At 44.1% G+C, this 16,039-nt stretch overlaps 1 protein-coding gene across 4 annotated transcripts in view; it reads left to right on the forward strand.

The window, feature by feature from the left end:
• Nucleotides 1-15,679, forward strand: part of SPATS1 (spermatogenesis associated serine rich 1) — a 28,017-nt gene extending 12,338 nt beyond the window's left edge. For 3 of the 4 annotated variants that reach the window (XM_037053966.1, XM_037053984.1, XM_037053977.1), the window contains exons 4-9: nt 2,066-2,190; nt 3,497-3,658; nt 10,857-10,977; nt 11,582-11,644; nt 12,987-13,102; nt 13,563-15,679. In XM_037053966.1, coding sequence (XP_036909861.1) covers nt 2,066-2,190; nt 3,497-3,658; nt 10,857-10,977; nt 11,582-11,644; nt 12,987-13,102; nt 13,563-13,591 — 616 coding nt within the window. In that variant the 3' untranslated portion in view covers nt 13,592-15,679. The remainder of the gene's footprint in view (nt 1-2,065; nt 2,191-3,496; nt 3,659-10,856; nt 10,978-11,581; nt 11,645-12,986; nt 13,103-13,562) is intronic. The other variant, XM_037053992.1, reaches the window with a different exon arrangement.
• Nucleotides 15,680-16,039: the final 360 nt, after the last annotated feature.

Below are 16,039 nucleotides of genomic sequence, written 5' to 3' on the forward strand. Positions count from 1 at the left end.
ATTCTACTGGCCCTACTTATCACCAGGTTATTAGTAGGGGGCAAACACAAGCAATATGAAGTTTCTTTGAAACTATTCTAATATAGAGGCAATGTAATCTTGTGGAAAAAGAGCCTATGATTTGATAACAGGTAGCTTATACCTGAAAACCTTGGCCACGGCCATATATCTCATGCAAAGCTGCTTAAACGCAAAGGGACTGCTTTTTCTGCTGACGCTGAAAGTGCTTTGCTGTAGGCGGCCCTTTTGACTGACAGGAAGTTCGGCAGCAAACGTAATGCCCCATTATTATAAACATTTCAGCCTAGGTTTGTTTTTGATTATTTCTTTTTATGCTTACTGGTTTTTAATTTCCATTTAATGATTTTGTTGAACATGCATCTGTTTTGTAAGTTTTCTTGAAGCATAATTCACATACCATATAATTCACCCATTTAAAGTGTTCAACTCAAAGGTTTTTTAAAAAAAAGACTTTATTTATTTTAGAAAGGGGAAGGGAGGGAGAAAGAGAGAAAAACATCGATGTGTGAGACATCAATAATTTGCCTCTCACACGCCCCCAACAGGGGACCTGGCCCACAACTCAGGCATGTGCCCTGACTGGGAATTGAACCGGTGACCATCCTGTTTGCAGGCTGGCACTCAGTCCAATGAGCCACACCAGCCAGGGCTCAACTCAGTGGTTTCTAGTGTATGCACAGAGTTGTGCAACGATTACCACAATTTTAGAACATTTTCATGTTCTAAAATTACCCCAGAGGGTAATTTCATTACCCATCCCCTCTAGCTGTCACCCGTCCCATGTGGGCCACTCCCCCAGCCTTCGACAACCACTAATCTCCTCTTTCTGTCTATAGATTTGCCTATTCTGGGCATTTCATGTAAAGGGAATCACCAGTATGTAGTTTTTAGTGTCTGTCTCTTTAATTTAGCGCGATGTTTTCAAGGTTCATCAACATAGTAACCCGTATCAGTACATCATTACTTTTTAAAAAATTGTGGTAAAATATATGTAGCCAGACATTTGCCATTTTATCCATTTTAAGTGTACAATGCAGTGTCGTTAATTATATTTACAATGTTGTGCACTTATTGCTACTGTTTTGAAAATATTTTCTTCGCCCCAAACAGGAACTCTATATGTAATAAGCAATAGTTACAAAGTATCTCTTCTCCCCAGCCCCTGGTACCCTAATCTACTAACCTTATATATTCTTTGTCTCTATGAGTTTCCTATTCTAGACATTTCATATAAGTGAGATCATACAGTATTTGTCATTTTGTGTTTTGGCTTATTTCACTTAATATAATGTTTTTTAACAAGTTTTTTTTTTAATTCTCACCTGAGGATATGTTTCTATTGATTTTAGAGAGAGGAAGTGGGGGGAGAGAGAAAGGAGAGAGAGAAACATTGATGTGAGGGAGAAACATTGCTTGGTTGCCCTGTACGTGCCCCAGCTGGGGATTGAACCCACCACCTACATATTTTGTCCTGACCAGGAATCGAACCCACACTGTCCCTCTGGTGTACGGGACAATGCTCCAACCAACTGAGCCACTTGGCCAGAGCAGCATGTTTTTAAGGTTCTTCCATGTTTCATACATATCAGAACTTCATTCCACTTTATGTCTGAATAATATTCCATTGTATGTATAGGTGACATCTTGTTTGTCCATTCTTCTGTTGATGGACATTTGGGTTGTTTCTACTTTGGGGCTCTTATGAATAAAGCTGCAGTGACTGTTTGCATACATGTATCTGTTTGAGTCTCTGTTTCCAATTCTTTCAGCATACTTTAAATGTCGAGGAGTGAAATCGCTGGGTTGTGTGGTAATTCAATATTTAAATTTTTGAGGACCCACCAAACTTTTTGAGCGTGCATCTTTTAAATGCGTTTTAGTCTCTCAAATCGTGAATCAACAAATTATATGCTCATGGGTGTGTATGGAAGAGTAGGCTTAGTTATCACGGGTGAGAGTAATTCTAGTGTAAGATGTGTATGATCAGAGTCTAACCACCAGTTTAAGCACATGGAAGAGTCTAATCCTTCGGTTTCCTTTCCAGCCCTGTGGCAGATTTGGATCTGAAATCCTCCTCCTCACATTCTGATCACTGCTCTGAAACCTCATTGCCTGCCGTCCAAAAGGATAAATGTCTGGAGGAGTTTAGCATGCTAAAGTTACAGACAAGTGAGTAAGTCAGAGACCCTCCTCCACACGCCTCCACGCTCAAGAAGGTAAGTCAGAGACCCTCCTTCACACTTCCCACAAGCCTGCCACACTGTCGGGTGCCACCCACTGAAGACCCACTGTGTGCCAGGCATTCAACAACTTCATTGGTCACTGTTGTAACAACTCTGCTGGGGAAAACACCAGTACATGTTTTTCAAAAATGAAGTGCCTTTATGTGAAAACCACAAAAGAGCTAGCAAAATGCTAAAATAATAAAGAAGCATATAAAGTATATAAAGAAACCCCTTCCCCAGTATTCTCCAACAATGTCCCCATTCTGCCCAAGAGCTGTGAAGAGTTTAATATATACAACATTCTTATAAAAGTTTGAAATGCATGTGTTTGTATGTATAGATGGGTAGGTCGTAGTATCAACCATGTTTTCACTAGTAGAAATAGTACACAAACTATTTTCACTCACTGTATGGATCCTGGACCCCTTTCTGTGTCGATTCATAAAGATCTACGTGGTCAGTAGAAACCTACCCGTTTCACACAGGAGGAGACTGAGGCTTGGAGCCGTTCAGCGACCCATACAAGTACCCATAGCTAGGACATGGAGCTGGGGTTAGAACCACACGTGCCTGCCTCCAAAGCCTGTGTTCTTTCTTAGCCACCACAGAACCCAAGTGTTTTTCAAGCAACCAGTTAGCTGTTGGTGGATCTTTTATTGTTTAAAATTACTTTGGCAATTTTATAGGAAAAGTATAGAATGAGGAGACAAGGACACCGAGGGGTCCAGTAACTTGGCCCAGGCCTCGGAGCTGCCTTTCTCGTTTGCCTCAGTCACACACGTACATTCTCTGGTATCATCGCGGTGCATGCGTGTGCCGTTGTTGCTGCCGACACCGTGTCCATCCAGGGGAGCTGCCATGGCTGGCCCGCCCTTCCCTGGTTGATGGGCATTTTCTTCTTCCTGCCCACTGACCGGAGTGAAGGCTGGATCATAGGTGCTTGTAAAACTGTCTCTGAGCTTCCTGACCCATACATCACTTTCAACCAAAAATTTTTCTTTATTTTTGGAGGAGAGGATAAAAAGAAAAAAAGAAAAGAGGCCTCTTAGATAGTTTTCTCCCCACTTCCCTTCCTTTGGTGTCTCACCCCATGGAGACTAATACTGAGCTGGTGGGGAACCGAGGAGTTATACGCATTGACAAAGGTCATACAGCCAGAGAGTGCCCGGGAGTTTCCGCAACCTTTCGGCATCACATTGCATTGTGAAGCTGGGAGCAGTGCTAACGGAAGGATTTCTGGTGTCTTGCAGAAGATGGGCAGCGTCCTGAGTGGACCTTTTACCCAAGGTTTAGCAACAGTGTCCACACCTACCACGTTGGAAAGCAGTGCTTCTTTGAGGGGGTCTTCCTCGGCAACAAGAGGTCTCTAGCGGAGAGGACAGTGGACAAGTGCCTTGGGAGGAAGAAATATGGTAATGTCTCCCTCCCGGCCCCCGACTGTGCCATGCCTGCAAACACCCTTGAGTCGTGATTCCACAGCCCCAGCATCCGTGGCTGGGGGCCGCCCAGTAGTGTAGCCGGGAGGGTAGGAAAATGCAGGCGATAGTTGGCAGGCTGCACTTTTTGGCAAAGAACTCACAGCATATGCTGATCCACATTTTCGTTTTTCTCTGAATTTCATGAAATGCTAATGTGACATTTAAGTCATCAGATAAGTTCTCTCAGATACTTATTAATAGAAACCTCATTGAAGTTTGAAGAAAATCATTTATGTTTCAGTTAGATGCTGCCTGTCATATACATTTAAATTGTGCTTTATCTTCTTTACAAGGAAAACATCCCATAAACCTCAGCCTAAGTGTACATTGTTATTTCATAGGTTATTTAATGAGGGGTAATTGACATGAACATTTATATCTACCTACCTGCCTCCTATTGACCTATCTGTTCGTCTCCTTGGTGTGTAACTAGGTGAGTTCTCTGTCTCAGCCTATCCGTGGTTTATTGAAGACCTAAAGGTCGCTGAGTACTGCAGCCTGTTTATGGCACCCTCTTCTCTTCCACAGAAATACCTGCGTAGGTGGCAGCCACTGCTTCGGGAATGAACAGAATTGCTGTAGCAGGAATACAGAGAGAAAAAATAGAAAGTTCTCATTTTTCAGTTTTAAAATAGGCTTTTAAACTCATATCAGTGACAAGTAGTTTTGAAAACTAAGAACTTTGTTTAGATAGAGAGTACATGAAAAGCCAGACTAGAGGAGGCAGGAGGGTGGTCACTGATACGGGGACTTTGAGGAACCCGACTCCCGAGATCAGACTCCAGTGGGTGATTGGGTGTGAATCTAGCTGGGGCTGTTGGCTGGAGGACGAGCTTGAGCCTCAGAGAGAGGCGGCATCTGCCCTGACTCTGAGCTGGAGAGCAGTGATAGCTATGGGCAGAAAGCCAGCCTCAGAGTGTCGCTCGCCTGGGAGGTGTGGAACAACAGCTGCATGTCTGTGCCCTGTGGAGGCCGTGGAGGTTGGGGCAGAGAGAAACGAGAGAGAGAGCGAGCCAGGGGAGCTGCCCAGGTCTCAGACTGGAACACCTTGTGTGATGCACTGCGGGTCATCGAGCCAGGGAGCTATGAGAATAGATTTGTGCTTCACCTGGCGCGTTGTGGAAGGGGACGGCCTCCTGAGGCTCAGCCTGGATGCTGCATTTTAGCAGACAACAGAAATAGATGCTACCTCTCAGAGAATAGCAGAGATAAGGCAAGCAGAAGAGAGCAGTGTGGTGTGCAGACAGTAACTCAGGCCCCAAAGCCTTCCACTAAAGCCCTGGTGTCCTGTAAGCCTGCTGTGACACCCCTCCTTCCCACTCCCCCAACTGAGATGCAGCCACACGTACAACAGGGAGGATTTGTTTAACTGGTTTAAATCTGAAACAACTGAGAAAAGGCAAGAAGAAACTAAGTTTAGCTGTATATTACTTACAAATGCTCTTGGCCACAACTAAGAGAAAAACCAAATTATCAGAGGCTTAAATCATAAGATATTTATTATGTACCTAATAAGCCTTGAAATCTAGGCAGCCTGTATGGTCTGGTTGTCCAGAAACATCAGCAAAGGAAAGGCTCATTCCGTCTGTATGCGCAGTGTCCTTCTCAGGCTTTTTGTCTTATCAAATCACTTATCATTTTATGGTCACAAGGTAACTGCTGCATGCGTAACTCCAAGCATCATGTCTCTATGTAAGACTAGAGAAAGAGGAGACTCTGTTGCCTTCCCCTTTTGGAAGGAAGAAAGAGTTACTGTATGGTCCTTAGGAGACTTTCTTCCACTCCTTCTCACCCAGCAGAACTGGGCTAGTGACAAGTACATATCGGAAGTGAGCGGCATGCCCTGGCCAGGTGGCTCAGTTGGTTGGAGCGTCCTCCTGTACACCAAAAGGTTGCAGGGTGATCCCTGGTCCAGGTGCATACGAGAGGCAGCTGACTGATGCTTCCCTCTCACGTCGATATTTCTCTCTCCCCCTCCGCCTTCTCTCAAAGACAGTGAACATATCCTGGATGAGGAGCAAAAACCAAGGAGTGAATGGGATTATCATGATGGTCCAAGTCCTAACCCTAACACATCACTCCCCTTTTAACTCAGCAGTAAAATCACACTAAAGTTTGTGATTATTCTTTTTCCTTCCTTCCTTCTTTCATGTTTTTAAAAATAAATAATGAGGTATATTTATCGAGTATATAGAATAAAATTTTATACTTATATGCTTCTCACTCTGTTTAAGAAATGGCATGTTATCTTTCTATCTGAAACCAATAGGCCCCTCCCAAAAAACAACACCTTTCCTCCCCTGTTCCAGTGACAACCCCTCTTTCTACCTTTATTTAAAAAATATTTTTATTAAGGACACTTTCAAACATGTGCAAAAGTAGAGAGAAGAGCATAATGTAACCAGATGTACCCGTCACTTAGCTTCAGCAGGGGTCAATGTGTGACTAATCTTGTTCATTTTACCCCTCTCCCCCAGGGGCTGTTTTAAAGCAGGTTTCAGACATCATATAGTTTTATCTGTAAACATATCAGTATGTCCGTCTAACAGATAAGGATTATTTTTGTCAATATGATCACGATGCCTTTCTCATATTTCATTAGTGCTACCAAATATTCAGTCAGTGTTCAAATACCCAACTGCTTCACAAATGCCATTTAAAAATATTTATAATTTGTTTGAATTAAGGTCTAAATAAGGTTCACACTTAGCACTTAGTTGAAAAGTCTCTTCAGTCTCTTTTAATGTACAGGTTCTGGCCCCCTTTTTTCCCTTGCAGTTTATTTGGTGAAAAACTAGGTCATTTGTAGTGTACCGTTTGCCACAGTCGGGATTTAGCTGACTACATTCCTGGATACCTTGTAACAGGCTCCTTCGTCCTGTGGGTTTCTCATAAACCGATACTTGATTCGTCGTAGGGTGGTGACGTCTTCTTAGGTGATGTGGTGCAACGACTTCCTTAGACATCAGATGCAGTGGTCTTTTCCCACTTCTTCTCTTTTTGGGTTTTCTGCAGCACTTAATATGACTGAGCTTGACACCAAACACTTACTGCTCTGTGAAATTCTCTCCTCTCTCATTATTTTCTTTTAAAAAAATCTTAACATTTTTTTCAGTTGACATTCAATATTATATTAGTTTCAGGTGTACAACATAATGATTAGACATTTATATAATTTATGAAGTGATTCCCCCAATAAGTCTAGTCCCCACCTGGCACCACGCATAGTTATTACAATGTTATTGACCATATTCCCTGTGCTGTACTTTACATCCCATGTGACTGTTTTGTAACTGCCAATTTGTATTTTTAATCCCTTCACCCTTTTCACCCAGCCTCCCAACCTTCTTCCCATCTGGCAACCATCAGTTTTTCTCTGTATTTAATGCTCATTAGTTCTTGGACAAGATGGAGAGGCAGCTTCAGGGACTGTCATTTTGAACTGGAATCAATACACTATAGAAAAAAATATATTTAATTAACAGTTGACTCCCAGCAGCTATGATCAGGCTGTGAGTGGAGTTCTCTAAAGGCTTAATTTGTTGTCATAGGTGCAAGAACAAAATGTTCTCTATGATTATAGGTTGTAGGGAAGTAGACCTGAAAAATATTTATTCTCTTGTATAGGTCTGCCTACAGTAGAGCACACTGTGGTAGTCAGAATGGGTTGCTTCTGCTGCAGTAACAAACCACCTCTGAAATAGCGCAGCTGAGTCAAAGTTGACTTTTCCTCTGGTAAAGTCCACGGTGATCCAGTGGCTCTCCAGGGCAGCTCCCTTCTAAGTGGTGGCTCAAGGATCTCTTTTGCTTTCGCCCTGTGACTTCTCCATCTCAACATGTGGCTCCCAAGGCTGCCATGGCAGGAGAAGGAGAAAGTGCTGGAGGGTCACGTGCCAGCTCTGAAATACTTCTTTCTGGGTGTGGCACACATCGCCTCTGCTCCTAGCCTGCTGGTGAGGACATGGTAGAGACAGGTGGAGACCTGACTGCATCGGGGTGGAGAGACGTGGGACAGAATTTGCTCCTTTGGTGAACTGTTTGCTCCTTCATTCGTTTCTTCGAATTTAATGTGTATGTCCCATTTTCTACCTCCTGAACATCTTCGTAGCTAGGAGATTGGACAGTGCATCCCAAAGCATAAACAGGCATGATGCGTTATGAATCTATCAGCTTTTGACATACAGTGGCCAGCACTTAGGGCTGATACCTGGTTTTGTTGAATATTCAGAAATTATGCCAAGATCCCACATTATACCTCACAGCTTAAACACACGTGTTATCTCAGCAGTGTTGTCTGGGAGGTCTTCCCCTAAAGGTTACACCTTATACTCGGACACCAGCCATGGGCTTCTTCTCTACTCGTGACCTTATCCTGTGACCTTATCCTGTGACCTCCAGCAGGGTCCTAGGCATCACAGTCAGCTGGAGAGTTTACACAAAATGCCGGTTCTGGGAACTACTCCAGACTTTCCCAAACAGAATGTCTGAGGTTGGGACCCAGGAAGCTGCGTTGTTAACACATTCTCTAGAGGATTCTGAGCTATGCTGAAATTTTAGGACTACTGTTCTGTAGAGTATGGCATTTATCACACAGTGTAATATTATTTAATCTCCTGATAGATGTGTCTTATGTCCCCATCTGGATAAGATTTCCTAGGAAAAGATCCCCAGGGGTGTCCAGCCTCTTGGCGTCTCTGGGCTGCATTGGAGGAAGAATTCTCTTGGGCCACACATTAAATACACAAACACTAATGAAAACTGATGAGCAAAAAAGGTCTGTGCCTAATTGTCGTGGTATCTGTCACCACAGATAAAGCGAAAAAGTCCTCACGTAATAGCCCGAATTATGCAGCAGTCCTTTGGATGATCTTTTAAAATCGTGGAGCAGGTCCCAAATTTGTGATCACTAATATAGAACATGTAGGTATCTAAGTGATGAAACTTAGTATAAAACTTAGTGATAAAACTAAGTAATATTTTAAGTGAATTTATGATTTTGTGTTGAGCCGCACTACCAGCCGTCCTGGGCTGCCTGCGGCCTGCGGGCCACGGGTTGGACACCCCTGGTTTATACCTTCACTAGATGGCCATTGTATTTTCCAGAGTAAAAAACAAATTTGGAATGGGGGTGGTATTAGCCTGGTCCTGACTTCAGTAATAATTAATGGATGTTACCTGAGTGCTGATAATGGGTCCAGATTATTCTAATGGAGTATTCATGATAACTCCGCAAAGTAGACATTAGAAATAAACAGTTTAAACAGTTTATAAACAAGGTTAGACAAGTTAAACAGCTAAAGAGCACAGAACTAGAAACTGCAGAACTAAATTTGCACTCAGGCATGACCAACTCCAAAGTCCCCGCCCTTCTCACCACCTCTTGCTGTCGCCGACCTTTACTTGCCAGTGCCCTGGTCTGGGATTCAAAAGACAGGGCCCCTCCCCTCTCCCCCACACTCATACCCGGCAGGCTCTCCATCGTGGGCGCAGGCGATGCGATTTCACCACACTTCAGAGCTAATAAAAAGTTCAGATGAAGAGTCTTAGCAACTGACAAGGCTTTTGAAAGAAAATGGTTAAAAAATAAGTTCTCCAGTACTTCCTCCTATTGTGAGGTAGTTTTTCTGAGTTAGCTGGAGGAAAATAGCTTATCAAAAACCTTCCCTAGCTCTCCCGCTGCCTTGCCTCGCCTCATGGGTACAATTGAACTGAGAAACAGCAAAACCGACATCTAAAAAGAAAACAGTGAGGCCTGTGCATTGGGTGTGTGGGCTAAGATGGAGGACTCACCTCCAGCCAAGCATCCTGCTTCTAATTGCCACCACTCAGAAACTTAATTTTTTTAATATGGTCACCCCTCTCTTCCCCTCCCTGCCCCTCCCCTCCCCTTCCCTTCTTTCCACCAGCCTCACCCAGCACCGTGATTTACCCACCTCCCTCTCCCTTGCTTAATGATTAAGCCCTCAGGACAATGAGGCTCTGGTCAGCATGCAGTCGTCTTAGGTCCTGGGTTTATGGATTATAGAGACAGAGCTTTCAGTCACACTAAAGATAGTATCTTGGTCTCAGTGTTGTTTTGCTCCACGTCCAGAAAAGCAGAACCATCCCACCAGACAAATCCTTGCAGACTCAGAAAGAACTCCATGGCTGACATCAAGACCAGAGGCGGTGGTCAATAACCCCCTGCTCTACAGCAACCAATCAGTAGCGACCGCAATCCTAACTCCTTTACCTACCATGATTAATGATTTTTTCCCTATATAATCCATTCCTTGGAAGAAAGTGAGGGAGCCAGGTCTTTGAGGATTAGCTCACTTGTGACTCTGGACATGGTACCCTCTCCTGAATAAATCCTTACTTTCTTGGCTGCAAACTTCTGTTTGTGTCTTATTGTGCTTTGATGAGCACAGGCAAAGGGACCTGCTCGGTCCAGTAACATGATCCCAAGGCTGATTAGTTTTGCAGTCCAGGCTTGTTCTCTTAGGAGGGGCATCTGGTGTCAGATGTGTGGGTGTAAATAACTAACGTGTACCAGCTGCTTCCTTCCAAGCTTAAGTGATTACTTGTCCCCAGCTGGGTGTCGGAGCAGCTGCTGAATAAGCATTGTGTGCGCAGCAGCAGAGGGCTTTCTCCTGGCTCCTGCACCCGGAAGGCCACCTGCGGCTGCTGCACCGCCCCGGTCCTTGAAGCAGCGGGAGGGGAGGACTCGCAGGAGCTGATTTCCTCCCAAGGACCAGAGAGGCAGAGCTTTAATGACAGTAGCTTCTAGAGCTTCACAGGACTCAGGGATTCAAAGAGTACTAATGCTCAGGGATGAAACCATTTAAATCAGACTTCTTGCTGGTTGTTGCAGCGATACCTCTGATTCCTCATTCATTTTAATCCACACCTCCGGTATTCTTCTCTCCCAGGGTAGGATAATCATAACAACATCTTTTAGAAAATGTCCCAAACATAGGCTCACACTTTCATCTTCTTCTCAAGGTGAGACCATTATAAACAGAACTTTAAGACTCCTATCTGTACCTCATAAGAAAGCCCTAAATTATCTGGTTTCCATTGTCATGTTAACAAAGCAAATCTGTGGATCTCTTTAGCTGTTTTTGTGATTTTTAAAAAACATCTTTCACAGATATTGACCCCAGGAATGGAATCCCGAAGTTAACCCCAGGAGATAATCTCTATATGTACCCAGAGCAGAGTAAAGACTTCCACAAAGTCGGGTCAACTCTCCCGCCAGTGAATTTTTCACTGTAAGTATATATGCTAATACTAGGGTTGTTTAGTTAAACTTAAAGGAATTGTATCTTTCTCTAGTACAAGGAAATTATATTTTATAAGGGGTAGATCTCAACAAAATCTGGTTGGTGAAAATTCCTAAAAACATCCATATTTACTTTGTTAGTGTATGCATACATATGAGTGTTTAGTTAAAATTATACACAGGACCTTTACTACAAACATGTGGTTGTTAACTTTATTCCTATTGTTATTACCACAAATCTGAAGACTTTAAGTGTCACGCCGTGTCATGCTGTTGGTTAGTGACTGCTAGTTGGGTGTGTTTACACTTGGAACTCAACTCAGACCAAAGCGACTCAGGAGAAAGGGAGGGTCATTAAATTAAAAGAAAAATAGTTGATGTATTACATTAAAAATACTGATTAAAAAATGAAGCATGTTTGACTTAACGATGTTCACTAAAAATGATAAAGTTAATAGGAGTTATGGCCCTTACAGTTTTGTAGCCCATACATGACAATTAAAACAGAAAATAAGACATTTATTGAACACAATGATGTATCGATCTTGGCCACAGAAGAAAGCCAGTTTTATGGTCACCTTTTCTGTTTTCAGAGTGCCGTATAAAAAGAAATTTGATACGTTTATTCCACTTGAGTCTCTTCCACAAATTCCCAAGTGAGTGTTCTCATTATGTTTTTTATTATCCCATCTTTATGAAAATATCAATTATTTATTATTTTCTCCTGTGGAGGAACTCACAGACACCGCCCACACAGGGACAGTTTGAGTCTTGGCAGATGGGTGGGCAGTTTGTGTGAGGGTCTCGGTGAGACACTTGGAGGCAGGCGTCTGTGGAACCTGATGGCTGGGCTGCTCCGAAGATACGGTTGGCAGCCTGCCAGATGCCGTGTGGTATGCTGGGTGCGCACCGTCTGGGGGCGGGTTATATGGAGCTAAAAGACAGGCTCCCTGATTTCCGAAACATGAAGGTTTGTTGGCAAAGCAGACACATACTTAAATGAGTGCAGCCAGTGAGGATGGTAGGGTTTGAAAAGGCAGAGAGAAAGACATTGGAATATTCTGTATTTGAAGGAAGTACCAGTCCTATGATCTCGTATTTTCCCTTAGTTCCACTCTGAACTTTACCTATTTACCCAAGTACAGTTCTAACCTAGAAAAAAATGTGTCGATGTATTGCTCTTTGTCCTGCTATTTTTATTTGGGCTGCTTCTGTTGGCTTGTCTTTAATGAGGGCCTTGAACTATAACCTTGACTCACACCTATTGTCTAGTCTATATGTTAAGTCTCCTCTTCCTCCTTGCAAGGACTGCCCTACCTTCAGCTGGTTTACCAGGGCTTTTCCTCAATCACATGGCATTTCTGCTTTAAAGGATGAAAGTTCTAGCTGCCAAAACATAAAAACATTTTTCATCTCCCTGTTTTGACTCACCCCAGGAGTCACACTGCCTGATGTCTGCACACACAGTGCAGCCCAGAACATGCGATCTGAAATTTCAGCAGACCCGGGAGGACCAGTTTATGAGAGCTCAAGTGGGTGGGCGAAGCACCCGGGGGCTCTCGACAGTGGGAAGCTCTTACTAGTCCTAGATATGAGCAGTAAGAGGAGGGATCGGGTCTGCAGAGCAGTGGGAGACGGAGGCTGTGGCCATGGAGAACGCAGCCCTGCCGGAACTGGGGTACTCAGGAGGCAGGGCAGGAAGTAGGTAGAAATATCCCAAGCCCACTCTTCTCACCTTCTGGGTTCCTGCTTGTGCCTCTCACTTGCCCAGCCCAGTGCACAGTGGGGCAGGGAGGAGCCAGGGTGATGATGGCTGCAAGGACAGCTTCCTGGACAGAAAAGGGCAGAAAAAAGACCTGGGTTTGGGCAGGGGCAAGTGGTGAACAATGAACATGGAGTTTTATTTTGACACTGATCTAAATTGGAGGCCTTCTTACTGACCATGTTTATAAATTTTGCATCAGACGAATGCAAACTCAGGGCATTTTCTTCCTACAGCTTGCCTTTCTGGGTAAAGGAGAAGGCCAACAGGCTGAAGAATGAGATAAGAGAAGTTGAGGAACTTGACCATTGGCAGCCAGCGATCCCTTTGATACACAATTTATTCTCCACTGGTGGGTTCAAAACCTTCAAAGAATAGCATAAAAACTGGAGACATGCCCAGAACAGCAGGCTTTTAAGAAGCTTCCCCATGGGGAGGAGGAAAGGCTGGGCTTCTCCCAGAGTGGGTGGTGTGTTTGGCCCCAGGTGGTCCCTCGGGCAGGTGCTGTGACTGCACTTCATGGGTTGAGGGGTTGGTTTTGTTTTTAAAGATTATTTATTTATTTTTAGAGAGAGGGGAAGGGAGGGGGAAAGAAAGGGAGAGAAACACTAATGTATGAGAGAAGCATTGATGGATTGATCAATTGCCTCTCACACGCACCCCATCTGGGGCCAGGTGCGCAACCCTGCAGGCATGTGCCCTGATCTGACCTGGAGTCGAACGACGCTCAAGCAAGTGAGCCATGCCAGTCAGGACAAGAAGGCTTAGTCTTTAAGGGAACTCGACCTTTAATGCCGTGCCTCTATCCACAGGTACTTTGGACTTGCCAAGACAGCCCTGAGCGGAAACAGGCCCATGGAGCATGCACCACGCACCCCGGGCGCCTCCTTCAGTTGCCTGCTCCTGTTGGGGTGCCTGTTCTCAGTCACATGTTTGACGAGGGATCACTGTGCTGGGTTTCTTTTAACTTTATATTTTGAAAACTTTCAAACTTGCAGAAAAATTACGAGAATTGTACAATGAACAAATACCTGCATATCCTTCACCCGAGTTCTGCGCTTGTTAACACTTGTCCAGGTTGGTGTGTGCGTGCTCTCATATCATCGCTGTTGTTATTTTGCTGAATTATTCAAGAGTAAATGGCAGGCATCATAACCCTTACTCCTACATACCTATAAACTTCAGTGTGTGTCTGCTAAGGTCAAGGATGTTCTCCAACAATCACAATACAAACATAAAGTTCAGAGAATTCAACATTGATATAGTACCCCTACTATATAGTCCACATCCAGTTTTATTCAGTCAAATTTAGTTTTCTAAGGATGCACTGAAATCAATGGCAAAATGCAGACGTTTGAGCTTTCATTAACTATAATAAAATTATTTTCATTTCATTAATGCCTTTTGAGATTTTTCTCTACTATTCACTGATACATGTCAGAAAAATGTGCAGGTTGGCTCTCCACCAGGTAACTGGTGCCAGTGTCTGGTAGCTCTGTTCCCCATTTCCGTACTGTCTGTCCACACAGCCAAGCAGAGTGACAGCTCAGGGGGCACCAGTCATGAATTCGAGGGTCTCTCATCAATCAGGCAAGAAGCAAACATTTGGAGGAAAAGGTGGGCACAAAGCCGCCCTTGTACAGGCAGGCTGTGCGTCTCAGCAGTCAAACTGATGACTCAGCGTTTTCACAGCCAGTCTCCTTCTCCACTAAGGAGACCCCATGGGTTAGCTAATGAGGGGTGCAGATCTGGCTGCCCCGAAATCTTAGAGTGGAAAGAGAAAATTGGGGCCCATGCTGAGACTCAAAATGCCCAAGACATGAGACATCATTTCTTTTCCTGTCAAAACATTGTCTTCAGACACAGCCAAATTGAATGAAGCATACCCATGCTATCTTCATGCCTGCCTTTAGATGAACTACTGGAGAATGCGCAGCTACTGCCAGCGCTGTGCCCAGCCGGTCCTCAGGTTAGCATCAGCATGCCTCTGTGCTAATTCTATTACCCCAGGACACGAGGCCGCCCTGCTACCCAGAAAAATGCAGGGAAGAAAATAAAGCCAAATAATTTAGAAATGGGAAAAAGAGGTTGCCAACAGATTTTTTCAATTACATTAACTTCTGAAAAAAATTGTGTGCTTCTGTTACTTAAAATACAAAGATACCAGCTGCAGCCACCTGTGTGAGTGGATAATGGGGAACACAGTGTAGAGGTGCCAAGGTTCTGCAGGGGTTTCCAGATGGGATTGCCCAGGCGGAACTGGGAACTGCTGGAGGGAAGGCGTCCTCCACAGTGAAGGGGTTATGAAAAACGACTAACCAGTTTCACGAGATTTGTAGTAGACTTTAGGCTTCAAAGAGGTCTATGTAAATCCTGGATGCTGCTCTAAGCCTGAGTAGATATGATTTTTACAAATTATTAAATGAAAGTTTCGGGGCCAAATTCTATCTCCTGGAAATCAGGACACCTTTAACTGGATTTGAGGTTCTCAGCGGCCTTATTCCATGCCACTCCCAAAGGCTGGTGGGCAAAGAGTTCCATCACCACTTTCAGATCAGATGTGCACACACATGCGTGCTTCGAGGAGACAAAGGCATGGGGTGTCCAACCCGTGGCCTGCGGACCACATGAGGCCGGGAATGCCTATGAATGTGGCTAAACACAAAGTTGTTCATTTAATTAAAACGTCATGAGATTTTTTTGTGACTGTGTCACAGTGTATTTAATGTGTGGCCCAAGACAACTGTTCTTCCAGGGTAACCCAGAGACGCCAAAAGGCTGGGCACCCCCAGAGGGAGGCAGCCAAATGCAAAGAATGTGTCACAGCCCCTCCAGCCCCCCTTCTGTGTTGGTGCAAAGAGGCCAGCCCTCCCAGACACGAAGATCCTCTTCATCTCACTTTAGTTCTTTGGTAAATAAAAATGTCTGTGCACAGGCGTATGTGTGTGTGTACTCATTGCTTACTCTCGACAAGTTTGCAGGTTTAATAAGAACGACTTGTAGATGACATTGACAAGTACATTTATTAGAGTACTACCGGCTTACATCGCACACGAGGTATTCTCATCTCAGATCCTGGGAGAATGAAAAGTGGCCTCCGTGGACTAGAGGAAAAATTATTACACAGCTAGCGGCACCCAAGTCCGAATTAGCTAAGTGAAGACAGGTTCGAGACTGTTTCTACAGTCTCTGCACTCTGAAGTCATCAAAATATCAAGATATTAGGGTATTAAACTCTTAAAATTCCCCAGATGATTTAGGAATATTTTGCATGATTGCGTTGTGTGCA

This window comes from Sturnira hondurensis, unplaced genomic scaffold (genome assembly GCF_014824575.4).
Source record: "Sturnira hondurensis isolate 20B ecotype Veracruz unplaced genomic scaffold, ASM1482457v3 Scaffold0000880, whole genome shotgun sequence".
Taxonomy (NCBI): Eukaryota; Metazoa; Chordata; class Mammalia; order Chiroptera; family Phyllostomidae; genus Sturnira; species Sturnira hondurensis.